This window comes from Sorex fumeus, unplaced genomic scaffold (genome assembly GCF_029834395.1).
Source record: "Sorex fumeus unplaced genomic scaffold, SorFum_2.1 ptg000047l, whole genome shotgun sequence".
Lineage (NCBI taxonomy): Eukaryota > Metazoa > Chordata > Mammalia > Eulipotyphla > Soricidae > Sorex > Sorex fumeus.
The window spans coordinates 44,022,896-44,050,256 of record NW_026606104.1 but is presented as its reverse complement, the minus strand read 5'-3'; the positions used below and the strand labels follow the sequence as shown (position 1 = coordinate 44,050,256).

At 45.8% G+C, this 27,361-nt stretch overlaps 1 protein-coding gene across 1 annotated transcript; it reads left to right on the top strand.

The window, feature by feature from the left end:
* The first annotated feature begins 11,005 nt into the window (after positions 1-11,005).
* Positions 11,006-24,349, top strand: RPA2 (replication protein A2). The gene is made up of 9 exons (XM_056122595.1): positions 11,006-11,281; positions 11,522-11,625; positions 16,716-16,817; positions 17,102-17,215; positions 18,149-18,223; positions 19,051-19,167; positions 20,782-20,898; positions 21,251-21,345; positions 23,749-24,349. The coding sequence occupies exons 1-9, from the start codon at positions 11,272-11,274 to the stop codon at positions 23,831-23,833; spliced, it is 819 nt and encodes a 272-aa protein (XP_055978570.1). The 5' UTR covers positions 11,006-11,271; the 3' UTR covers positions 23,834-24,349.
* The last annotated feature ends 3,012 nt before the right edge of the window (positions 24,350-27,361 follow it).

Below are 27,361 nucleotides of genomic sequence, written 5' to 3'. Positions count from 1 at the left end.
CTCCTCTCCTTGTCCAACATATAAGCATACATAATATAAATCATTTTGTATGAATACATTAAGAAATGGGCTGGAGTGACAGCACAGCGGGTAGGGCATCGCACTGCCTTGCACGCAGCCAACATGGCTGACCCGAGTTCGATTCCTCCGCCCCTCTCGGAGAGCCCGGCAAGCTACTGAGAGTATCTCGCCCGCACGGCAGAGCCTGGCAAGCTCCCCGTGACGCATTCGATATGCCAAACACAGTAACAACAAAGTCTCCAATGGAGACGTTACTGGGCCCGCTCAAGAAAATTGATGAACAACGAGAGGGCAGTGACAGTGACAGTGACAGTAAGAAATACTTTAAGCTTATAGAATTGCTGTCCTAGGACCATCTCAATCTCAGACTACAGTGCTCAGGCCAGATAGTCTTTCCTATCCCTAGCAGGGTCCTAGTCTCGTCGTTACTTTTGGATCATGACAGCATTTGTCTGGGATCAAGCTCTTATAGTTAAGAATCGTGGCACTTTGGCCTGGCCCATTTTAATGCCAGGGTAGCTCACCGCTTGCCCTGGGTCCATTCAGTCAGTCCCTTGTTGGGACCCTGCTTTTGAGGTGTTAGGAACCAAGGGCAAATGAGGCTTAAGTCAAGAAATCAGATGCCCGGGAGTGAATAATATTCAAAGCCAATTAAATCCTAAGTTACAAAGCATAATATTAACGGTCTTCCTGTATCTATACAAAAAGGACATTGCTTTAAAGTAAACTATTCAAAAGACATAAGGAGAGGAGAAAGACAATATTAACTTACAGTACAATTTCAGTGTCCTAGAAGGATCTAACCTTACAAATAATTAACAGATTCTAATTAGGGAGGAAGCTGATTAACTGGTTGGGGAGGAGAGCATAGGGAAGAATTACAGATAAACACAATGACTGGAAGTGCCTCAGGAGCACTGTAATAAACCTGAGTTCCTCGTGGCAAGGGAGAAAGGACAAAGCACTGTTGTCCTACACCTGAGCACTGAGAAAAAAAGAAAAACATGATCAAAAAGGAGAACTGATCAAAAAATGGAAAGGGAGGTGACTGATGTTGATAAGCGACAGAGTACAATAGTCACTACTACTTATAAAAGTGTATAGGTGGCTACTTAAGTCAATGTTAGAATTTGTAGTTGCTAAGCTTTGTAGCATGAGCTTAAAAATATTTTTCTTTCTTTTTCCAGGTTTTGCTCTTTCTTTTTCTTTTTTTTTGCTTTTGGGGTCACACCCAGCGATGCACAGGGGTTACTCCTGGCTCTTCACTCAGGAATTACTCCTGGCCGTGCTCGGGGGACCATATGGGATGCTGGAAATCGAACCTGGGTCGACCGCGTGCAAGGCAAATGCCCTACCCGCTGTGCTATCACTCCAGCCCCCAGGTTTTGCTCTTTATTGAGGAGGCGTGGGGTTAGACCATACCCAGCAGTGCTCAGAGGCTATTCCTGGAACATTCTCCTGGTGCCAGAAACCCTGAAGGCCGTGTATATACTTGTGTGTGTGTATGTATGTATGTGTGTGTTTCTCTGTGTGTGCACATGGTTTTGGGGTCACATCCAGCAGTGCTCAGCTATTACTCCTGGTTTTGTGCTCTGGCATCACTCTTGTCAAAGGGAATCATATGCAGTACTAAGAATGGAATCCAGGTCAGCTGCATATAAAACAAGTGCCCTAACCACTGTCCTATCTCCTTGGCCCCTGAAAGTGTTTTAAGAACTTTTTTTTTAATTTAAAAAATTTTTTAATCACCGTGAGATAGTTACAAAGTTTTCATGTTTGAGTTTCAGTCATCTAATGATTGAACACCCATCCCTCCACCAGTGCACATTTTCCACCGCCAATATCCCCAGTATCCCTCTCCCATCCCAACCCTCCCCCTGCCTCTATGGCAGACAACTTCCCCCATACTCTCTCTCTAATTTGGGGCATTATGGTTTGCAATATAGATACTGAGAGGCTATCACGTTTGGCCCTTTATCTACTTTCAGCACACGTCTCCCGTCCTGAACGATCCCTCCGACCATCATTGACTTGGTGATCCCTTCTCTATTCCAGCAGCCTTTTCCCCCAGCTCATAAGACAGTGTTGGGTAACAGTTTCCCCTCCAACGGTATCCAGACATGTTGTGCACTAGCTCCAGGCAGATGTGGGACGAAGGATAACGGGCATGTGGAGAAATACCCTCCAGGAGCCGCTGATAGCTGTTCACTTCATTGCCAAATACATATATTACAGAGGGCCTAGGCTTACAAGAAAATCCAATCACATAAAGTTCAGGACTATTGACCTATCACCTCTGCAACTCTGCTTTGCCCTGGTCCAATCCCATTCAAAGCCAGATGCTGCAGTCAGGATGACTTGCTAAGCATACGTGACAGTTTCTGTGTCTAGGGCTCATGTGACTAGGAGGTCAAGTGAGGCTCAAGGCTGAACACCTGGTACTGGCTGACAGCCCGTTCTTGCTAACTTTGCCCAGATACTCCCTCTTGCGTGGCTTTGCCCCTGGACTGCTTTGCAAGGTTGGGTCTTATCTGCCCTGACATTGATAACCATGCTCCACAAGACAGGCTTCCAACTATGGAGCAATATTCCTTGGCCCTTGTGTCTACTGTCCTTGGGTGTCAGTCTCATGTTATTTTATATTCCACAATGAGTGCAGGCATTCTATGTCTGTCCCTCTCTTTCTGACTCATTTCACTTAGCATGATACTCTCTATGACTATCCACTTATAAGCAAATTTTGTGACTTCATCTTTCCTAACAGTTGCATAGTACTCCACTGTGTAAATGTACGAAGCTTCATTAAGCAGTCCTCTGTTTTCAGGCACTCGGGCTGTTTCCAGATTCTGGCTATTGTGAACAGTGCTGCAATAACATACAAGTGCAGATGTTTAAAATAATTATCCATGCCAAGACAAAAATGCTAGCCTCTCACTAGTCAAGATGTGACAGCTGGGATTGGGTAGGTAGCTCGATAAGTTGAACGCATGCTTGGCATGTAGAGACCCTGGTTCACCCCTGGCACTGCACACTGTCTCAAACACTGGTAGGAGCAACTCCTGAGAATAGAGCTGGGGGTATCCTCTGAGCATCATTGCGACATTGTGGTGGTGCCAGTGACTGACTGGCATTGGCTGCCTGGAAGGCAAAAGCACCTTAACCCCAGTGCTATCTCTCCTATTCATTGGGCCCTATTTAGATGTCTGATTCTGTGCTTGTTGTAGGGAAACATTGGTTTGTCCTTTCTGCCTTGCTGCTGGGAGCTTAGGTTTATTGGGTTACTCCCATCACAGTGCTCCCATTCCTCTGTGTTTATTTGTAACTTCTTTCTTTGTGCTCTGTTAACTTGAAAATATTGGGGCTGGAGCGATAGCAACGCGGGTAGGGCATTTGCCTTGCACGCAGCCGACCCGGGTTCGATTCCCAGCATCTCATATGGTCCCCCGAGCACTGCCAGGAGTAATTGCATGAGCCATGAGTAACCTCTGTAACCTTGGTGTGACCCCAAACAAGAAATAAAAAAGAAAACTTAATGTTGCTTTTCTCTTCTCCTTAAGTCCTTTGCATAGTCAATTCAGAGCAATGTCTTTTTTGTATAGACACAGTAAGAGGTACATTGAGCTTTTAGGGTGGCTCTCCCAGGGACATCTGGCCACTGACGCAGACTAAAGTGCTCAGGCCAGATTAGTCATTCCTAACCCTAGCAGGGTCTGAATTTAGTTATTACTTTTTGGATCATTACAGAATTTGTCCATGACCATACTCCTAACTTATAGTTAAGCATTATGGCACTTTGGCCAGGCCTATTTTGATGCCAGGGTAGCACATAGCTCACAGTTTGCCCTGGGTCCATCCAGTCCCTCGTCGGGACCCTACTTATGGGGTGCTAAGAAGTAAGGGCAACTGAGGCTTAAGTCAAGAGAGCAGATGCCCAGCACTGAATTATCATTTTTTTTTAAACAAGCATGTTATTATTATTTTTTTTTTTTGCTTTTTGGGTCACACCTGGCGATGCTCAGGGGTTACTTCTGGCTTTGCACTCAGGAATCACTCCTGGCGGTGCTCAGGGGACCATATGAGATGCTGGGAATCGAACCCGGGTCGGCTGCGTGCAAGGCAAATGCCCTACCCGCTGTGCTATTGCTCCAGCCCCCTGAATTATCATTTGGAGTCAATTAACTCCCGAGTTACAAAAGCATAGCATTAACTGTCTTTCTGTGTCTATACAAAAAGGACATTGCTCTACATTAACTATGCAAAGGACCTAAGGAGAAGAGAAAAGCAATATTTACAGGTTAACAGAGCACAAAGAAAGAAGTTACAAATAAACACAGAGGAATGGGAGCACAATGGGAGTAACCCAATAAAACTAAGTTCCCTCTGGCAAGGCAAAAAGGACAAACCAATGTTATCCTACAGATCTCACCTGAGAAAGAAAAGAAACTCTGTGGTCTGTGAGAAGTCAAATCGTCCCAGACAATGGGAAGTGTGGGCAGAACTGGAAGGGCTGACGAGGGGCCTGGGAATTTCTTAGTGACAGAGAACCTGCCTTGTAGGCGTAAGACCAGGAGTTCACTATCCAGCCACACCCCACGTGCCAAGAACAATCCGGATAGCACCATGGGATCCTCAGTGCCACAAGACGACATGTGATCTCTAATTCACAGCAACCAAATGTGTGTGAGTGCCACAGCCAAGTGTGTGAGTTCTAGACACCGTAACAACAAAAGGGGAACAAGGAGGGCTAATGACTCTGACAGCTCACAAACCCAAACAGACAAGGACTGAGTAACAGGCAAATTCCCTCAGTACTGCTCACTCCAGATCCCATCCTTGCAGAAGTGAAATCTTCAAACATCCTCCTTGTGGGAAGTGAAAACTTCAGGTAGCCCAGTGAATAGAGCAAACTAATGTAGTCATAGTAGGACACAAGATTTTGAAACTGTAACAGTCCCCATCTGTTGGATAACATTGGGTTGTCCTTGCTCCTCCTGCAGGGAGCTTAGGTTTATTGAGTTACTCCCCCTGAGGCACACCCAATTCTATCAAAGCACTAATATTCCTATATTGCTTTTTTCTTTCCTTTATGTCACTTGCATGGTTCAGCAATATCCTTTTTGTATAGACACAGAAAGACAGTTGATGCTATGCTTTTGTAACATGGGAGTTAATTAACTCTAAATAATACTTATTCCTGGGCATCCATCATATTTACCTGACTGAAGCCTCAGCTGCCTTTACTTCCTAACACCCTCAAAGGGAGGGTCCTGACAAGGGGACTGGATGGACCCAGGGCAAGCTCCTCTGGCATCAGAAAGGGACGAGCTAAGCACTGTAAGTATAATAAGAGCACAGTAACGGAACAAACTCTGTCATGACCCAAGAAGAAGTAACTGAATAAGGCCTGGCTGGGGTTAAGAAAGAGTAATCCGAGGGGGTATGGTGCCACCAGCAGGTCAATCTGTGCCTATGAGGTGAGTGCATCAGTCAATCTGTACTTGGTGGTGCCTTCAGACTTCCAGATACCCCAAAATTGCTGCTGTGCCTTTGGCCAGACCCCAAAAACTTGGAGCAAAGTTTACCAAGAAAGTAGACGGCCAAAAGTTAGGTATGTGAGAGACACACCCACAAACCACCTGTGGCTTAGCTATATAATTGGAGGCATGGCCTCTCTGATTCCTGATTGAACTGCTTAATGGCCATGATCCCAGAGACTCAGAAACAAATCTCAAAGCCCAGCGACTTTTAGCATAAATGTGTCCGGTCCCTGCGGTAGGTTACCGGCACTAGGCCAACCCAGGTGGGAATAGGTTTTGTTCGTGCCTTGGCCTGTTCCCCCTGGCGGCCCAGTGGCCACCATCCTCCAGAGGCCACTGGACAGTGAGGTTTGGGCTCGCTGTGACGAGACATGTGGAGCCTCACGGGATGAGGGTGGAGTCGGCCCTTTCCTCTCCATCCCAACAAGACCCCAAGTCGCCACTCATGAACGGCCTTTCTGGCTCCTGATCAAGCTGCTTAATGCCCATGATCCCAAAGACTCAGAAACAAATCTCGAAACCCAACGGCTTTTGGCAGAAATGCGTCCGGACCCCACAGTAGGTTACTGTTGCCGGGCCACCCCAGGGGGGAAAGAATGTTGTCCCTCCACCTGCTCCCCCTTGGAGGCTCGGTGGCCGCCATCTTCCAGAGGCCATTGGACAGTCAGGTTTTGGCCCGCAGTGACGAGACATGTTGGGCCTCACGGGATAGGGGTGGAGTTGGTCCTTTCCTCCCTACCCCAACGAGACCCCAAGTCATTGCCCACGAGCGGCCTCTCTGGCTCCTGATCAAGCTGCTTAACAGCCATGATCCAAGAGACACAAAAACAAATCTTTGAACCCGGTGGCTTTTGGCAGAAATGCATCTGGATCCCGCAGTAGGTTACTGTCGCTGGGCTACCCCAGGGGGGAAAGGGTGTTGTCCCTCCACCAGCTCCCCCTAGGTGGCTCAGTGGCCACCATCCTCCAGAGGCCACTGGACAGTCAGGTTTGGGTCCTCAGTGACTAGACACGTGTGGCCTCATGGGATGGGGGTGGAGCCGGTCTTTTTCTTCTCGTCCCAATGAGACCCCGAGTTGCCGCCCATGAACAGCCTTTCTGGCTCCTGATCAAGCTGCTTAATGGCCATGATCCCAGAGACTCAGGAACAAATCTCGGAACCCAGCAGGTTTGGGCAGAAATCCCTCCAGATTTAAGTGTTAAAATTTTGGAATTTCAAAATTGCATGACCACTACTGTAGCCACACGACATCATATGTTAATTATAACCAGTAATAGAAAACAAATTGTCTACTGTTGCCTTTTCAGCAGATCTGAGTGTTAGGGTAAAATCTCAAATAATAATGGTGGGTCTGGTGTCAAAATATTGAATGTGATCAAAGTAGAGCGAGTAATGTGGAAATCATCTGCCCCACAGGTAGGGGGAGGGTGAAGGATGGGGGTATACTGGGGTTATTGGGGGTGGAGATGGACACTGGTGAAAGTACAAGTGTTTCATTGTATGACCGAGATTTAAATCCAAAAGCTTTGTAACTTCTTTCATGGTGATTTAATAAATAAAATTATAAAAAGTGAAAAAAAAAAGAAAGTAATCTGGCCTGAGGACTGTAGTCTTTAATATATATAGCAAGATGTCCCTGTTAGGGCGTGGATCAAGATCTCCCTTTAATGACAAAGAGACTCCAGAGACTGCAAACAGCAAGCAGGGTTTATTGTAAGACTGGCTAGCCAGGGTCGAGCCGCAGACACGCAGGTCCGGCAGGTTGGGCAAGATCCCGAGCTTCTTCAAAGGAGATCTTATATAAGCCTTCACTGGCCGTTATAGCAGAGCCCACACATTTCATGGCCAATAGATTTGTAACAACATATACTTTCTTAAACAATCCATTTAAAAGTACATCACTTCTTAGCCTATAGATTCAAAGATCAGCATTTACATACATGGGCATTGTGGCTAGTGGGTATCTCATAACTCAGACATCTGGTTCTCTTCCATGTCTACCTGGCTCCCCTTGATTTACAGCTCAGGGCTTTACTAGGAAGGGGCAGATAAGGAAAAGTCAACAGTGGAAGAAGGATTTACAACTCAATAAGGAAGAGTCAACAGTGGAGGCAGCTAAAGGAAGAGTTACTAACTAACAGACCCTAGCTCTGGAATTTCCCTGGGGCCCCACGGTACTTTACAGTCCCCAGGAAGAGCCAACCTTTAAGATTAATATATCTCTTACTGTGTTCATACAAAATGACTAGAAGTATTATAAGAAATAAATTTACTATGATTGTTTAAATGGATTACAAGCTGAGGAAAGAAGAAAACAATACACCCTAGATGGAATACCATCCTTGAGCGAATCTCCTAGTAATTTAGAGTGCTGAACCCTCAGATGAGATTTTTGTCCTTGAGTTAATCTCCTAGAACTTCCCGTGAAGGAGTGGCTTTACATCTGTTATGACAATGTTCGACCCCACCTATGTGTACCCCCACCCTTCATGATTTCTATATAACTATGCTGTAAGGAGTAAAAGGGAACTAGACGAGGACTAGATAAGGACTATGATGGGGGTGAGGATGAGGTAACAATGATGACTAGGACTATGACCAAAACTATGACTACAATTGTGCAGTAAGGGGAGAGATTGAACTACAATGAGGAAGAGAGAAATAAACTGTCTAACAACCAGCCTGGGGCCTTGTTTCTTCATTCCCCTGGTCCTTCATACATCCACCGCTGTGGGCCAGCTCTTGGTTACCAGATGCTAGAGTCCTTCATGCCAACGCCTTTTCCTCAAAACACACTCATTATGTATCAAACAGAACAACAGGTAATATAATCTGTCCCAAGTGAAGCTAAAATCCTACAACTTTGAGGAAAGACAGCAGGTTGGAAAAAAACTAAAGCATATGAAAAAGTAGGCCTTCAAAATTCTTAGTTTATTTTATTTGGTTTAGGGCCATATCTGACAGAGATCACTGCCGGCAGTGCTCTGGGAAACCACCTGAGTGCTGGGGATAGAAGGTGGATCTCATGCACTCAAAATGCATTCTAGTTCTTTGCCTCCTCTCCCAGGCCCTAAAACCATTACAGAGCTTATAGGCTGGGGGTGTAGCTCGGTGGCAGAGTCCTTGCATGAACTCTGGGTTTGATTTCTAGCATCACAGGAAGACTCTAACTTGCCACAGCTACACTTTGTGATGAATTCCCTACCACACTTTGAATAAATATCTTCTTCTTGACTGTGCTCTCTGCTCAATTTATCATTATCAAACAAAACACTCAGATGTGAAAAAATCTTATTTAACTCTAAATTAACATTTTAAAATTTAATTGATATGTATCCTTAGGTATATATTCTTCCCAACTGAATTTATTACTAGTTGAAAAGAGGCTATTTAGGAGCCAGAGCGATAGTACAGCTGGCAGGGTACTTGCCTTCTTTGCACATGGTTGACCAGGGTTTGACCTCCAGAACACGAAGCGGTTTCTCCAGTCCATCAAGAGTGATCCTTGGTGGGCTAGAGAGTTAGTACAGTGGGGAGGGCATTTGCCTTGCACGCAGCCAACCCTGGTTTGATTTCCAGCATCCCATATGGTCCCCTGAGCACTGCCAGGAGAAATTCCTGAGTGTAGAGCCAGGAGTAACTCCTGTGCATCACCAGATACGACCCAAAAAGGAAAAAAAACAAGAGTGATCTCTGAGTACAGAGCCAGGAGTGAGCCACCAGCACCACTGGGTGTGGACCAAAACACAAAAGGAAAAAAAAGAAGGAAGGAAGGAAATTAGCCTAAATGAATCACGTCTTATATTTATGAAAATAGTATTGTAAGGGTGAAACTGACACCATGACTAGGTATAGAAATCAGCAAAATCAAGTAGGCCTGGAACTGAAGCAGTCTCGGTTTCCCAGCAATGAAACAATGCATAACTAGCCAACCTGAACCAACCTGAGAAGTTCCTGGACCCAATAAATGGGCTCAATCAATCACTATGCCTCAGTTTAAATGCCTCAGAAATTATCTTTTGTTAACCTAAGGAACTAGTAGCTTATGTGACCACAAACTGCTACTGAAAATTACTGTTAAACTATTGCCTGACCACTCTTACCCTAGACACTTGCCAAAACCCTTGCTTAGTTAGTAACTAAGAGATTTTTCTGAAACAATAAGGTACCTACTGCTTATGTAATCAAACCATATATAAACTACTTGCACTTGAAGGTTGGGGTCACTATGGAGAGACCAGTCTGGGGGTGAGATAGTTGACCCCAGTAAACTGGAGTAAAACTCATTCTGCTTTTCTTTTATAGTGTCCGTTTCTCTGTCCGCCTGGCTACTTGGGAACCCATAGTCCCAGGCTTAACAGTATTTTCTTACTGTGTTTGGTTTGGAAGCCACACCAGGTGGTACACAGGTAATGGGTTCTCCAAGTGGGGGAGGCTCCTGGCAGTGAGGGACTGAACACTAGTCTATGAGCACTAGCCCTTAAACTATCTCCCTGCCTCTCCCCAGTTTTATTTTTAAATATTTTATTACATATCTCATACACTGCCACTTGTTATATATTATGTTCAGTCACCATGGAGAAGACTTAATAATTTAATTGATTTTCATCTTAGTGCCTCTAGTTTTTCAAAAACGTGTTTGCGGGCTGTAAAGAGTGGATAGGGTAGACCCGACTTCATGCCTGGCATGCTATATGTGGTCCCCGAAGCACTACCCCAAGTGATTCTTGAGTGCAGAGCCAGAAATAACTCCTAGAGTGGCCCAAGAACAACAACAAAAAAAAACAACAAAAAGGGGCTGAGCTGGGATGCATACCCTGTGGTTCTCGGGACTATTTCCACCTGTGCTCCTAGTTCACAGAATTCACACTGCAAGAGGTGGCACAAAAAAGACAGTCGACAGATGGTTGGGTTTTGATTTTTATAATGTCGTCTAGTGTTTTAAAATATTTTAATTTGCTCAAAATCAGACAATTTCCATGTAAAAATCCAAACTTCCGGGCACACGCTTTTAAAGAAATCGTACGGGGTCCATATTTTTGGTTGCTGTTTTGGTTAGGGGCCACACCCTGCTGTGCTCTCGGTTTAATTCCTTGAAGCGCAGGGGAACATACACGGTGCCAGGGGCCGAACCGGGGTCGGCAGCGTGCAAAGCCGGAACCTAACCCACTGTACTCCGACTGGGTCCACTCGGATGCTTTTTATCACGAAGCCAGGAGCCGTGGCTCAGCGGAGAAAAGCAGCTTCGGTGAATTGGCGAGAATTTGGCGGGAAAAGAAAAACGCCAAAGGAAGTGATGTACACAGCGCGCGCGGGGAGGCACGCCCTTAGGAGCGGAAGTATTGTTCTGATTGGTTGTCTTGGCGAGACCCCGCCCCCCCTCAGCACCCTGCCGCTTCCGGCTCCCTCTCTACGGTGTGTTTTGATCCTCGTAAAAATGGCCGCCGAGACCTCCGTTCCCATTGGTGGCCGAGCCCACGTTTTCCCGTGCTTTAGGGACGCTGGGGACCGGAAGGGCGTCGTGTTTACGTGCACTGATTGGCTGAGAGAGAAACGTTCTGGGCGCTGATTGGCTCCGTCTTTCGCGGGAAGTAGTTTGTGGGGCCCGCGAAAAGTCCGGAGCGCGGCGGCAGCGACCCGGTTTGGAGGTACTGCGCGAACCCACGGGAGCGGCACCTTCCGGACGTTTTCCACCAGGGAGTCGTGGCGGAGATGTGGAACAGTAATGACGGGCGGGACGGAGAGGGAGACTCGCCGGGGAGAGCTGGTTGGAGGGCGGGGGTCGGCGTGGCGCTGGGGGCAGGGAGGGCGGGAGGCAGAGTCGGGGGATCGGGGCGTCCGGGGGCTGGGCGAGGTGGCGGTGAGGAGCAGGGGACCCTGGGGAGGGTCCTGGGCGCGGAATGGCCTTGGGCGCCCCCGTGGCAGCGGCGCGGGTCCTAACACGGTGCTTGCTTGAAACCAGGTGGATTTGAAAGCTACGGCAGCTCCTATGGGGGAGGTGGCGGCTTCACACAGTCCACTGGGGGCTTCGGATCGCCCACGTCCACCCAGCCCGAGAAGAAATCGGTAGGTGGTCTTGTAGCCTGTCCCCCCCAGGCTTGCCACTCTCATTTCAGGCGCGATAGGATTTCAAGCCAATTGATGATGTACCATCAGCTCATCGACTGTTAGAATTCACTGGCGTTTGTTTAAAGGAATTCGCTGTTAATTTTGTATCTTCTGTTTCTTTTGCCTTTGGTTTGAATTTTGCCGGTCTAGCTAATGAATCAACTTTATGGAAAAAAAAACCCCAACTAAGTGAAAAGTCGAGTTTCCGTTCTTGATGTACTCGAAGTCGATTTTAAGTGAGGTTCAGTGAGGTCTGTAATGCAGGAAATGTTGGTCTCTGTGGACACTGGAGTCTGTGGCCTATCATGACTCTGCCACTACCTGCCAGAGAACTTTTGCAGCAATTGTTTAACTTTCTTGGCAGTCTTGTTTCGCACCTGCTATAGGAGATGCAGAATTACAAACTGCAAGGTGGAGGTGAGACAGTGCCATGTATAAAATGGCTGCCCCAGAGTTCTGTAGAATAAATAGAAGAACCTGAGCCTCCAAGCCACCATTCAGTTTTTGCAATCCTTTTCTGCTTTTTTAATGGGTAGTGTTCGTTTAGCCCGGCAATGTGAATCCTATTGCCCCTGGACTTTTTCATTTGATCATGGTGCAGGTATTATTGATACCTGCACTATTGATATCACAGGGTGCTTCCGAGAATTGATAAATAAGGAGGGGTATAGGAATATGCCCTATGAAAAGCCGTCCAAATACATCTGAGTCATTCTTTCAGAAGTGAATTTGTCTATACCAAGTGCTATTCGTTTCCTGGCCGACCCGAGTTCGATTCCTCCACCCCTCTCGGAGAGCCCGGCAAGCTACCGAGAGTATTCGATATGCCAGACACAGTAACAACAAAGTCTCCAATGGAGACGTTATTGGACCCGCTCGAGCAAATCGATGATCAACGGGAGGGCCTTTACTTTACTTTTTTACTTTATTTTAAATACAGGCTTGGGGGCTGGGGAGATAGCTTACACGGCTAGAGCACATGCTTTACTAATACTGTTCATTCTGGGGTGTTTTCTTGATAAGAAAGAATTCATTGGTAATTCCCATAGGTTTGAGCTTTGTTGTAACTTGCTTTTTCAATTTTTCACGTAAGTTCTTTTTGTTTTGTTTTTTCGAGGCCCATCTGGTATTGCCTGGGGCTTACTACTGGCTGTGCTCAGGGATCAGTCCTGGTGGTGCTGGGGACCCATAGAAGGTGTTGGGAATCCCGAATGCAAGGCAAGCGCCCTACCCACTGTACTGTCTCTTCAGACCCAAATTAGTTCCTTGTAATTCAGGAAGACTTCTTGTTTGCTCTGTTATACTGCGGAGGCTCAAGAGATTAAGGGAGTTTCTAAGAGAAGCTTAGTAAATGGAACCAGACTCTACATAGGTGATACTGACCAGTCTGAGATATAGCCAGCAACCTTTCTCTAGCAGTTTTCTTTTGTCCTGAAAGACCAGAATCTCCAGTCTCTTAGGCATATTCTCCTTGAAACAGAAGAGCGAACCCAGAACATAGTTCTTTTTCAGGGTCAGCCCCTTGAACTGTCTCTCTAGTCCCAGATAGCTGGATTTTTTTCCCCTCCTCCTTAAGCTTAAATTTTCGTGGGGAGCGGGGGTCACACCCAGTGATGCTCAGGGGTTACTTGGCTCTGTGCTTGGAATTACTCCTGGTGGAATTTTTAAATCTCTAAATGCTGATACACATGTAACTTTACTGTGGTGTAGAACGCCATAAAGCAAACTGCTGATTCAGTTCCACCGTTACTAAAAGTTATCAAAGATACAGAGTGAGGAACAACAGCTGACTTCATAAATGCATATTTATTAAGTGCTTCCTGTGTGCCAGTTTGAATCTGGATACTTCACTAAATATGTAATCTACACAATGATGTTATCATTCCTGGCAAGGAAATGAGTAGTAGAGGAACATGAACAAGCCCACTTTGCTCCTGAATGGTCGGACCCAATTTTCTTAGTGTTAGTGTTTTGGTTTGGCTCACACTTGGCAGTGTTCTTATGTAGAGCCATAATCTTAGCCCTAGAGGTTGGCTGCTATCTTTTTTGGCTTGTCTTCTTTACTTTTTATCATTCTTTGAGTACTCAGCATTCAAAACTATGCTTCAGCGAAGTGAAGTGTTGGTGGTAGTGTGGTTTTGCAGCATCTGCTCTATCCCTGAAGGCTAAGCATCTTTCCTGTTGGTTGAGAGGGAGAAGGCTCACTTGCAGTTGCCATTCTCTCTGTCTTGTGTTCCCTCGGAGAGTCTGGGAGTGCGGATTTTCCTTCAGCTTGTTGATATACATTCTTTAGCTAGTCATTTGTTATTTGGGGGCTACACCTAGCTATGGGCTGGAGTGATAGCACAGCGGTAGGGCGTTTGCCTTGCGTGAGGCCAACCTGGCAGACACAGGTTCAATTTCTCCGTTCCTCTTGGAGAGCCCGGCAAGCTACCGAGAGTATCTCGCCCGCACGGCAGAGCCTGGCAGGCTACCCATGACGTATTTGATATGCCAAACACAGTAACAAGTCTCACAGTGTTACTGGGCCCGCTCGAACAAAATGATGAACAACGGGAGGACAGTGACAGTGACCTAGCTATACTTATGGCTTCCTCCTGGCTCCAGACTCCTGGATCACTACTGGAAGAGCTCAGAGGATTATGTGGGATCCATGTGTAAGGCAAGTGCCTTATTCACCGCACTGTTGCTCCAGCTCCTCCTCTTTTTATTTATTTTTATTTATTTATTGGCTTTTTTGGGGGTCACACCCAGATATGCACAGGGGTTACTTCTGGCTTTACACTCAGGAATTACTCCTGGTGGTGCTCGGGGAACCATATCGAGTGCTGGGAATTGAACCCGGGTCTGTCGCGTGCAAGACAAACACCCTACCTGCTTTGCTATTGCTCCAGCCCCCAGCCCCTCCTCTTTAGCCACTTTTGGGGATGGATGGGGGGATTCGGGCCACATCTGGCGGTGCTCAGGTATTTTTCCCAGCTCAATTCAGAGAGCCTGTTCCTGTTCCAGAAAGGAACCTGTGTTGTCTCTCTGGCCCACCGCCACTTGTTTTTTAAAGATTAGGTTTATTATTTTGGAGGATGGGGGGGTGATTGGGAGCCACAGCCTATTATTCTCAGAAATTACTCCTGGCTCTGCTTAGTGATCACTCCTGGCATATGCAGTGCCGAGCATCAAACCACGGTCAGCTGTGAAAACAATCTCCTTACTTCTACTCTCTGGTCCCATAGTCACATTTTTGATTATTTTTTGTTTTGTTTTTGCAACACACTCAGCAGTGCTCCAGGGCTTATTCCCCCTAGCTGAGGGATCACTCCTTGAAGGGCTCAGGGGACCATATGTGGTACCATGGAAGGAACCTGGCTCAACCACATGCAAGGCAAGTGTTACCGACTGTACTATCTCACCAGCCCCTACTTTTATTTTTTTATTTTTTTCTGGTTTTTTTTTTTTTCTTTTTTTGGGTTTGGGTCACACCCGGCGATGCACAGGGGTTACTCCTGGCTCTGCACTCAGGAGTTACTCCTGGCGGTGCTCAGGGGACCATATGGAATGCTGGGAATTGAACCTGGCAAGGCAAACGCCCTACCCGCAGTGCTATTGCTCCAGACTCACCAGCCCCTACTTTTAAATTTTTTTAAACTGTCACTTTTTTCATGCTTCAGGGTCCAGCCTAAGTGGTCCCTTTTCTTGAAATTGCCAATAAATTCTGAGATCCCGTTCAGCACATTCGTTCTTCAGGGTATCAAAATCAGGTTTGTTCACTTCTGTTCCTAGCCTCAGACTGTGTTTAGAGAAAATCCTATTTTATTCAGTATCACCCAGTCAAACCCTGGCCAGTGGGCAGAATCAGATTATGTTGTCAGGATGTGATTTGAGTTTCCTCACAAGGTACTCTTCTGCCAGTAATATCTTGTTTCTTCCCTTTAAAAGATGTTCAGTGGGACTAAGCATTTATCCATTTTCCTCAGAATTATTATCTAATTATTAGAACACATGTCTTAAAGGCAGCTCAGTATTATTTTACCATGAAATAGTATAACTATAAGGCTCTGTCTCTATTTCTCCAGCCCTTCTAAATAATTATGTCAACTTGGGGCAAGCAGAGGATAGGACTCTTGCCCTGCATGTGGCTGACTTCAGTCCCTGGCACCCCAAATTGTCTCCCAGGCACCACCAGGATTGATCCCTGAACTCAAAGCCAAGAGTAAACCCCGAGTACTGCAAGATGCAGCAAAAACCCGCTCCCTTCCCCACCCCCCTGGGGGAAAAAATGCCATCTCTTTGGTGGGATGTAGCCAGCTCCAGCTTGCCATTATACTCAAGCTGGACTTTCCTCTGTTTTGTCGGGGAGAGGAAGGTTTGTGCCACATCTGGACTCGGGATCTTACTAGGCAGGTGGCTTAACCCATATGTTGTCTTTCTGCTCCCTTCACTCTCCTTACATTTTTCTTTTTTAATTTTGGTCCAGGCTTTGCCATGTGGGTGAGATACAGTACCTAAGCCTGGCAAGCTACCTGTGATGTATTCGATACGCCAAAAACAGTAACAACAAGTCTCATGATTTGTTGTGAGATGTTACTGGTACCTGCTTGAGCAAATCGATGAACAACGGGAGGACAGTGACAGTGAATTTTGGGCCACATCCAGTGGGCTTAGGAGATTGTCATGCTGGTGCCTGACCCTGGTCTTCCCATGTGTCAGGCGAGCTTTGCATTTCAGAGGCCCTGTTGAGTTGTCCGTCCATATCCTACAGTGTCGCATTTTTTAACTTTATGACCTTGACCATTCATTTGATGTAAAGATTATATGTTGACTTAAGTGTGGGCAGGGGCACGCTTGATAGTGCTTGGGGCTGTTTCCAGGTCCTGCTTGAGGGACCACGAAGTGATCAAACCCGCAGCTCCCACATGCGGAGATATGCTGCAGCCTTTTGAGTCATCTACCTGGCTTCTCGATACTCATCTTGAAGTGCTTAGCGATGGTGTGTGTTAAATGCATGATAGCTACTGTCTTCAAGGTTGGGTTTATGCCAATTTTCTTTACAGAGATCCCGAACACACCACATTGTACCCTGTACCATCTCTCAGCTCCTCTCTGCTACTACGATGGATGATGCATTCAAAATTGGCCATGTTGAGATTTCACAGGTATCGTGCATTATTATTATTTATTTTTTGGTTTTGGTGATGCTCAGGGGTTACCGCAGTCAGGAATCACTCCTGGCGGTGCTTGTGGGACCATATGAGATGCTGGGGATCGAATGTCGGTCAGCCATGTGCAAGGCAAACACGCTACCTGTAGTACTATTGCTCCATCCTCATGCATTTGTTAAACTGTAACTTCATCTTAGGAAAATTGAGATAAAATGAACAACATTTAATACACGAGTGTAGCTTTGGTTTCCAAGACCAAACTTTTTCTTTTTATATAGGTCTCTGTTGTGGGGATAATCAGACATGCAGAGAAAGCTCCAACAAACATCGTGTACAAAATAGATGACATGACAGCTGCACCCATGGATGTTCGCCAGTGGGTTGACACAGATGTAAGAAGCGGGGTTTTTTTTTTGTTGTTGTTGTTGTTTTTTAATCAGGTTGGGGTTACATGGCATTTTGGATAAATAAGATCAAAGGCACAAACTAACATAAATGCACTCAATCCCATAAAGATTAGTACATTTGTTCTCATAGAAGTTTGAAACTTTTTTCTTTTGGTGGGGCACACCCTGAGGTCCCAGGGGTCACTTTTAGCTCAAAGGTCCATGTGATACTGGGAATCACACGCGAGGTTCCTGCATATGAAATACATGTTCCAGCCTATAGAGCTATGTCCCAGCCTCCTGTCTTATTTATTGGGGAGGGGCGGGGTGGGAGATACATCATACCAGCTGTGCTCAGTGCTTGCTCCTGGTTCTGTCCTCAAGGATTGTACCTGGCGGTGCTGGGGATGGAACTGAGAACAGTCATATGCAAGGGAAGCACTCTACCTGTTGTGCTGTCTCTGTGCCCCCACCCCTATTTTATTTTTCAAGTTTTACTCGGTTTAGGTCATTTCCCCTTGGTGGTGGTGACTTGGGGTACATGTCCTTGGCGGTGCTTCCGTGCCTTGGTGCTCACTAGGGTCACACGCCTCATTGTGCTCTCTGTTGCACGCTTAGCTGTGACCCTGGGGATCACAAGCAGCAGTGCCACTGGGGTGGCAGTGCATTTTGCTCAGCTGAGGCTGAGCACCAAAATCTTCACTAAACTTCTAGGCCAAATATCCCTGGAAAAGGCCTCGAGTCCCCCAGCACTTCTCAGGGAGGCCCCTGTTTAAGAGAAAGTAAATATGGAAAAGCTGGGCAGACTCAGACGAGTTAGTGCTGTGTTAGATTCCTTTAGTTCTCTCTTTAACTTGTATTTTTTTTCTGTACAGATTTAGAATTTTTAAAGAGGCTGAAACTACTAAAATCTTAATCAGTTTATCTTGTATCTGTTAGGACCCTAGTGGGGAAAACACGGTGGTTCCTCCAGAAACATACGTGAAAGTGGCCGGTCATCTGAGAGCGTTCCAGGTAAAACTTAGGAGCTAAAATGGCAGTATTTATTTGCATGAAGCAAGATTTGGGTTCATGCCTGAGTTTAGACAGCACTTAACATTTTCATCCTCAGAGCTGTGACTTGAAGCTAAATGACATGTAATGAAGCCAGTTTTTACCATAGGCTGATTGATATAAAGTTAAGTGTCTATAGCTTATATCTGGTCAGCAGAACTGGATTTTTGAATAAAACGTCAGAAGTAACCATAGTTAGTAGTATGCAGTCCTTCATATTTGCATTTTCTAGTCTCCTTTTTTTTTCCCCTTCAAGTGAAAACAGGTTTTCTTTGGAAATTTTGAGGAAGCACAGGGAGTAAGAAAAAGAGTAATACACTTTAGAGAATATGGGCTTCATCAAAGGTGGAGAGAGCCCCCAACCCACATTTTCTGTTCTGTGTTGGGGGCAAGACTCGCTAGCGCCTCTCCCTGAAGCTCTGGGCACAGTGGGTGGAAGCCCTGGATACGACCCCCTTCCACCTGGGGTGCACTCATAGACATGCTTGTGCACTTAAACGTGCTACCTAACCTGATATGCACATCTTGGGATGTGGCAGTGGACCTGAGGATACCCACACATAGAGTGGCCGCAAAGGAGAATGGATTTACCCCTGTGGCTCTGATCGAGCTCATGTTAATTGAGGTATAACACATCTATTCAACTGGCAAAATACTGTATTTTGCCAGCCCAGAAAAAGGGCTCTAGTGCTTGCTTTGGCAACTCATAAACCAAGGAGAGTCAAGTGTTTTCACCTGAAGTTGACTTGAATGTGCTAATCTTTCATTTGCATTTTTCTCTTTACTAGAACAAAAAAAGCCTCGTTGCCTTTAAGGTCATCCCCCTGGAGGATATGAATGAATTCACCGCACATATTCTGGAAGTGGTCAATGCACACATGATTCTGAACAAGGCTTACAGCCAGGTGAGCACCTTTGTCTAGTCTCTTACTCTTTCTTGGAAGAGCGCAGGCAGTCTGAGCTCTGACTTTGATTTCCGTGACATTTTGTTTGATTTCATTTTTGACTTTTATCAGCAGTGCTCAGGGGCTTCTGGCTCCAGGCTTTGGGGACCATGTGATGCCTGGGATTGAACATGGGGTACTTGCATGCAAAACAAGTATTCCAGCTCTTTGAACTGTGTCTCTGGACCCTTCCTCCACTGCTTCCTATATTCTTTTGTTTGTTTTCACTATAGTTTAGGCAACTTGTTTACAATATTGTTAACACTGGCATTTTGAAAGGTTGAGCCAGGAGTTAAGCATCTTTCAGGTTCCTCAGACCTATGAGTGCTTCTGGCCCAGTTAACGTGAATGGCTGCGTCCTTAGACAACCTATCAGAGTAGAAGCACGATGATAAGCTGAGCCTTTAGCTCCAGACCATATGCAGAGAATCCCCAAGTTGAACAGCATGCTGCTGCTTTACTGCCAGCCTGTTGGGTAATGAGGAAACGTCATGGAGATAGCTCAGCGATTAGGGGCACTTACTTTCCATACACCAAGACCCACGTTCAGACCCTGGCCCCTGACATGGCTCTCCAAGCACTTTTGGGGTAGCCCTGGAGGCCCCCAGCTCAGCAGAGCCGTAGCAACTCTGCATCCTTGAACCTGAATATTGAACCACCCCGCCTGCTTGGCCCAGTGTCACTAGGAGTGGCCCCAGCCCCCTTAGTACTGCTTGGGAGGCCTTCCCCCAACAAAACAAAAATTATACACTGGATTTTGTGTGTGTGTGTGTCCCTAATACGGTATCTTTTGCTTTATGTTAAAACTTTTTCAAGACTATATTTTTTAATTGCGTGAAATTAATTTGGTAAGGTCATATAGGACCAAGGAAAGGGTTTGTTGAATCTAGTACTGAAATATTGATGGTTTTGGTAACGAAAGGAAGAATTGGTTATAGTAGGAGAGACTAGAGAACTCATGGGCCATTACAGAGGGTGTCATATCCTATTCTGTGCAGGAACACTTGAGTAATCGGGAAGCAGAGAGAAACTTATTCCTGCATTTCAGAACCATTTACTGAGCGTCATAACATTCTAATCATTATTCTGTATCCTTGTAATACAGCATTAGCAAGTGGATAAAGTGGGGACGGAGCAGTGGTACAGTGGGTAGGGTTTTATCTTGCACGTGGTTAACCCGAGTTCGATCCCAGCGTCCCATATGGTTCCGAGTGCCACCAGAAGTGAGTGATTCCTGAGTGCAGAGCCAAGAGTAACCTCTTAGTATTCACTTGGGTGTGACCCAAAAAACCCTCCCCCCATGAAAGAAGTGGATAAAGTGCTTTCAAGTTTAATCTCGCTCTCCCCCCACCCCCGGGGGAGTTGGGGGCTTTGGGCCACACCTGCCCATGCTCTGGGCTTACTCCTGCCTCTGTGCTCAGGGATCACTCCTAGAGGATTCTAGAAGGACCATATGGGGTCCTGGGGATTAAAACCTGGGTTCGCTTTGTGCAAGGCAAGCACTACTTGCTGTACTATCTCTCCAGTCCCCGAAATGGTGAAATTTTTAATGTGAACAAACATTTCTGAATTTAGCCCTCAGGAGGGAGAGCACCTATCAGCTATCCAGGAATGACAGGAATGAGTGAAGCCGGGAACTTCGGTGGAAATAGCTTCATGCCAATAAATGGCCTCACAGCTATCCAAAACCAGGTAAATTCTGCTCGCATATCTACAGAAATGGACGGCACAAACAATCCTAAATTTTGTTACTTCCTTAATGCTTCTTACACTAAGTGCCTGGCTTATTTATTTATTACAGAGAAATTCAGGTTTCTGTGGGGGAGAGTAGTTGTTAAAAATCTCTGCGATTAGTAGAAATTTTTGTTGACTTATTTCAATTGATAGGTAATCTTTATGTGAAATAAGGTGTGAGGTAGCTGTTATAATTTGGCTTTTAGGAAGAGGAAACATCCTGGTAACTAGCAAATAAGACATACCATAATAGGAACCTACATGCATATATCTGCTAGGGAAAAAAAAATCTTTCTGCTTTGAATCTCAGGTGCTCAATTTGATTAAGGCTTGCCCAAGACCTGAAGGCCTGAACTTTCAGGATCTGAAGAGCCAGCTCCAACACATGAGTGTAAACGCAGTCAAGTAAGTATTCATTTTCACAAGACAGGGCTCCCAGCATTGTTCATTTCACTACACCGGATTTCCTGGTAAGGAGTAGTTCTAAGCACAGACTCTCCATTGACTATAGCCTGTTGACAGAAAGGAAGTTGTTTGGTTTGGAAAATTACAGAAAGGAGAGCGGGGAGATAGTTCAGAAGGTGGGGAGTGCCTTGCATCCCTAGCACCTGAGCATTGAATAGCCGTCCAGTTTGGCTGAGCGTAGCCAAGGAGTGGCCCCCATGTGCTCTGAGCCCTGTTAGGGACACAGAACAAAACAAAACAAAAATGGGACTGGAGCGGTAAGTGGGTAGGGTGTTTGCCTTGCACGCGGCCAACATGGGTTGGATCCCTGGCATCCCATATGGTCCCCCCAAGCATTGCCAGGAGTAATTCCTAACTGCAGTCATTGGATGTGACCCAAAAAGCCAAAAAAGGAAAGAAAAAAAAATACTGAAAGGACTGGCAAAGATGGTCCTAACCCATTCCGTAATCTTTTGTTTATTCCACAGACCCTAAGTCCCATTATGTCTGGGGAAATTTTCCCCCCTTTAACTTATTAGTTAATAAAGTGTTAATAAAGAATAAGAGTAATGTGTGTGTAGTGGTGTTGACATATGGTCCTGATGTAATCGTGGAGTGATCTTTTGATTTTTTTGTGTTTTGGTTTGGGACCATGCCTGGCAGTGCTTAAGACTGGCTCTCTATGCTCAGAGGTAACTCAGGGAACCATTCTGCGTCTGCCATATGCATGACTCCCAATACTATCTCTCCAGCCCTCTGGGAAATTTTTGAACAGAACATGGCCTGATAACTCTTGTAGGGTTTTAATCTAGAGGAGAGGTCTCCAACTTCCTGGTCTTCAAGTGTATACTCCATGTGCATGGCGCCCCCTATGGACATGGGGGTACATGTGCTGCTTTTACCTTTAGCTGGTGCTAATCTCCTGTCCTTTTTAGAACCTATTAGACAAGGAGATTCCTAGTCTGGGAAGTAATCAGTTGGTCTGTTGTGGTGCTTTTGATATTTTTTGTTATGAGCTGTTTAAACTTTTAGAGTTAGATAGAAAAGGAATGCTCAGGTCAAATTCCATTTGCTGTCTTACAGAGTAAGCATAATACTTTTTCAGTTCCTGTGGTGCACAGGTGCAGAATTACTCACATAGTAGGTTCTATGGGACTCAGTACTCTTGTTAACTATGTTACTCACACTCACCCCAAAGGCTTTGAATCGTGAGAGGGTGTCAGACCATTTCTGAGAAGACCTTTCCTTTGTGCAACTTCATCGGGAAAACTGGAGGGTTGGTGCAGGGGACATTTTATAAAATTGTTTCTTGGGGCTGGAGAGATAGTACAGCGGGTAGGGTGTTTGCCTTGCACGCAGCTGACTCGGGTTCAATCCCCTGAGCACCGCCAGGAGTAACTCCTGAGTGCAGAGCCAGGAATAACCCCTGTGCATTGCCAGGTGTGACCCAAAAATCAAAAAGTATACATATAAATTTTAAAAAATAAAATTGTTTCTTATACTAGGACATTTTTTGTTGTTGTTTGGTTTTGCAAGCACACCCAGTGGTGATCAGGGCTTACTCCTAGCTCTGCACCAAGAATCACTCCTGGAGGGACTCAGGGCACTATGAGGTGCCCTGGAATTGAACCCGGGTTACCGCGTGCAACCATGCACCTTACCCACTCTACTGTTTCAGCAGTCCCATAATGCTGGATTTTCTATGCAAACAAAAAACACAGCTTTAGATCCTTGTTTTACTTTCCTTAGGTGGGTGTTTGGATTTGGTGCTACTTTCTGTTTCTTACACAACTTGAGAGAGGGGTCTTAGGCAGTCCCTAATTGTCATTCTATGAGTCACCTCTGTTTGCAGTTATGCTGGCATTTCTCCATGCAAGATTCTTCTGTGACAAAAATTGAAATTCTTTTTTTTTTTTTTTTTTTGGCTTTTTGGGTCACACCCAGAGATGCACAGGGGTTACTCCTGGCTCTGCACTCAGAAATCACTCCTGGCAGTGCTCAGGGGACCATATGGGATGCTGGGAATCGAACCCGGGTTGGCCACGTGCAAGGCAAATGCCCTACCCGCTGTGCTATTGCTCCAGCCAAAAATTGAAATTCTTAACTAAGATTGAAAGTGGGGGTAGCACAGAGAGATGGTGCAACAGACCGAGCACATGCTTTGCATGAAGGAGCCCAAGTTTCGATCGGCAGTACAGCATGGTCCCCCAGGCTCTGGGGTGAGAGTAACTGCTGAATACCACTGGGTGTGACCCAAACAAAAAACTGAAGTGGTGAACTCGGGGAAACATATTTCACCACACCCAGGATACTTGGCCTCCTTTCCGTATTGGTGTGAAAATGAGCCTTTTTCTTTCTTTCCAGGCAAGCAGTGGATTTTCTAAGCAACGAGGGACACATCTATTCCACTGTGGATGACGATCATTTTAAATCCACGGATGCAGAATAACTGAATCTAACTGGATGCCTGAGATTTTTTTCTGGCTGGACATATTTTCACAACCTTTTGTTTCCAGCTACGCTATGTTTGGCCAGTTTACTTCTAGGAAGTAGGTGCCAGTTGACAATTAAGGTCCCTTTTGACAATTCCTTCTCTTCTGTTTTTTGAAGTTCAAAGGGAGATGAGCAACTGACAGGAATGAAACCGGGGCAGACTTCCTCAAGGAAGTTGCTGATTAGCTGCTTACCACGGCAAGACAGGTGGAATTGGAAGAAGGCTGCTCCTCAGAGACATTGGAACTGAAATGAGACATTGGAACTGAAATGATTCTCAGGAGTTTTGTTCCCATTTCCTGCTGGAGCAGATGAGCAGGACTGGAGCTGGCCGGGAACCCCAGTAAGCTCTGGCAGTTGTTCCCCATTTGGGTTCTGTGGTTCTTTGAGATGGCACTTCTCACCCTCATGTTAGGATTGCTGCCCTGTGTTTCCATAAACAGGACCTGAGGGGGTTGAGGCGGTCCACTGGGCAGTGAAGAGAATCAACTCGTGCATTAAATCAGGCCATCCAGAAGTTTAATAAAGTAGTTGAATGACAGTATCTCGTGGAAGTGTCCTTTACTTTTTAAACTGGTTATTATTCATCATCTACATTATCTGCATCTTGACTTGGATTTGAATTTTTGTTTTTGTTTTTGCTTTTTGGGTCACACCTGGTGATGCACAGGGGTTACTCCTGGTTCTTCACTCAGGAATTACCCCTGGTGGTGCTTGGGACCATATGGGATGCTGGGAATTGAACCCAGGTCGGCCACATGCAAGGCAAACCCCCTATCCACTGTGCTGTCGCTCCAGCCCCCTTGGGTTTGAATTTTTGACTCCAGCTTTTCCATTTTTTTTTTTCTTGCTGGGTTCAGTGTGTCACATACAGCACTGTTCAAGGGCTCTCTTGTGGCAGCATTTGGAGGCCCATAGACAGCCATGGGATTAAACCTCGGTTGGCTATGTGTAAGGCAGGTGTACTAACCTGTCTACCTCTCCTGCCCTCTCAGGCTCCATGCTGTTCCTCTGAGCCCAAAATACTGATTATTTTTTTGCCAGCTCAGCTTCAATTCTGGTGGCAATTATTTTGTCAAGTTGAGAAACAGATTTGGGCTGGAATGATAGTACAGTGGGTAGGGGGTTGTCTTGCACGTAGCAGACCCAGGTTTGATTCCTAGCATCCTGGAGTAGTTCCTGAGTATTACTGGGCGTGGCCCAAAATAATAAAAAGAAACTAAGCTACCTCTTGAATAAAAATTTTCTGATAATGAGGTGTGACATGCAGATAAAAACTCTGGGACTGCTTTAAACTTTCTAAATTAGTTGTAGCAGCTGTGTGGGAAAGCTTCACCCTCCTGGTACCTGACAGTGAACAACAGCCTGGCTATTATTACACCCATAGGGTGGTTCCTGTGGGGAGCTTTGCAGATGTTCAAGAGTGAGTCAAGCAGGATGTTTATTTGCAAGTACGCCCATTGGTTGTTTCCTAAAAGACTGGCTTAAAATATATTAAAAAAAAAAAAGTTAAATCTAGAATACATGATAGAATACTACTATACATGGTAGAATTCTCTTTCTAGGAGTCAGCCTAGTGCTCTTAAATAGGAGTAGTTTGGTTCTGGGGGGGAATCACTTTATCTTTGGTTTTGAATAAGATAACTTGGCAATGAAAAATGAATTCTGGACGGCGGCCAGAGCTAGTACAGCAGTTAAAGCACATACTTCACAGGTGGCTGGCCCCAGTTCAAGGCCCTGATATCACCTGTGGTATCATGATCCCCCAAACAACATGGGTGTGACCCTAGAAGCCCCCCAAACACTGCTGGGATGGCTCCGATAATCCCTGGTATTCCAGGGCTGGAGCAATGCCACATCCTTAGACCCCAACATCTCTACCTCCGCCCCCCCCCCCCACACACACACATATACTGTCACAAACTGTCACTGTCCCAGTAAACTAAGAATGGCCTGGCAAGGTCCCTACGACTCCTGAGCACTGTTTGGGGGCCTATACCCTCATCTCAACAAACCTACTTCTGGATTTAAGGGATTTACAGTGGTTTAGAGTCCACCTGCCTTGCAATCATAAGGTCACTGCCCAGTAATGTCACATGCACAGAGTGAGTCCAACAGCTGTGCTGTCTGAGCTCTGCCATACCTTAGCAAGGGATGTAGGAGCATCTCAGCAAAAAGTGTGACCCCTGGTGGGCAATACAGCCAGCATATGCAAGCACACAACTACAAGGATAGTGGAGCCCCCACCAACAAACAAGCACAACCCAAAACATTGCAGCCAGGCATATATGTGTGCACGTGTGTACATGACCCCAGCAACAATAGAGGGAAGAGAAAACAGTCAAATACTGTGTGAGTCCATAAATCAGGAACATAAAGCAAAACAAAGGGGCTGGTCCTTGGCACCTCAAAAAATAAAGGTAAAGTCGAAAGGTCGGGGAACAAAACAAGAAACGTGTCTCAGAACTTCGTGGTTTTGCATTCTCACTAGCACAGGTCGGTGGCACTGAATTCTCTGCCCCGTAGCATTTACAGAGGGGCAGGTATTTTGATTTCCTGCTGAGTCACTCCATGAAACAGCAACCTCTAGGCTTTTGAACTATTGGGGAGGGAGGTGTTTTACATATGGGATACTTGTGGTCCTCTGGAATGTCAAAGTTAAAGTATTTTCTTGATACATTGAGATAGTAAGAGCAAGTTTCCAGGACTTTCTCAACCCCCACTCCACCCCACTTCTGGAAAATATTTATGCAGATGGAAGAAGTTTCTTTGGGAATAGGTATGATTTATTAAGTTTAACTAGAGAAAGACCATTTAGAATCACTGGTTATATACCTGGGCTGGAGCGACAGCATAGCGGGTAGGGTGTTTGTCTTGGATGTGGCGAACCCGGCTGACCTGAGTTCAGTTCCTCCGCCCGTCTCAGAGAGCCCAGCAAACTACCAAGAGTCTCTCACCCGCACAGCAAAGCCTGGCAAGCTACCTGTGTCGTATTCGATATGCCAAACACAGTAACAAAGTCTCAATGGAGACGCTACGGGCCCTGCTAGCTTAGCAATAGAGCACTTGCCTCTTATGTGTGAGGCCCTGGGTTTAACCCCTGGCCAGTAAAAACACCCAGTATTAGATGGGAGCCCAATGGGCTGGAGGTTTGCAAGCAGGAAGCCCAGGTTCACTCCCCAGCCTGGTCAAGTGTAGCACCAATCCCTCCCCCTCACACACATGAAACTGGCTGTGCATTAATGAGGCTTTTCTTTTTCAGGGCAGTTGGGAAAAATTCAAAACATTTTTGAGCATGCACCCCCAGTTTAAATGCATTTATTTACCTATCATTATATTAGTATGTTATACATTATGTTAAGCATGAAGGAATGTATTAATAATTCTCTTCTGTTTCCAAGTAGATCATCTGTACACTTTGTGGACACCTCAGGGAACCCCTAGTCCCGCTCTAGCACCATCCCATCACTCTGGCTTATTCCAG

Excerpts from the sequence above, each read along its gene's own strand:
- RPA2 (XM_056122595.1), top strand. Across the intron at positions 16,818-17,101 it reads GCCATGTTGAGATTTCACAG|GTCTCTGTTGTGGGGATAAT; the intron begins GTATCGTGCATT and ends CTTTTTATATAG. Across the intron at positions 21,346-23,748 it reads ATGAGTGTAAACGCAGTCAA|GCAAGCAGTGGATTTTCTAA; the intron begins GTAAGTATTCAT and ends CTTTCTTTCCAG.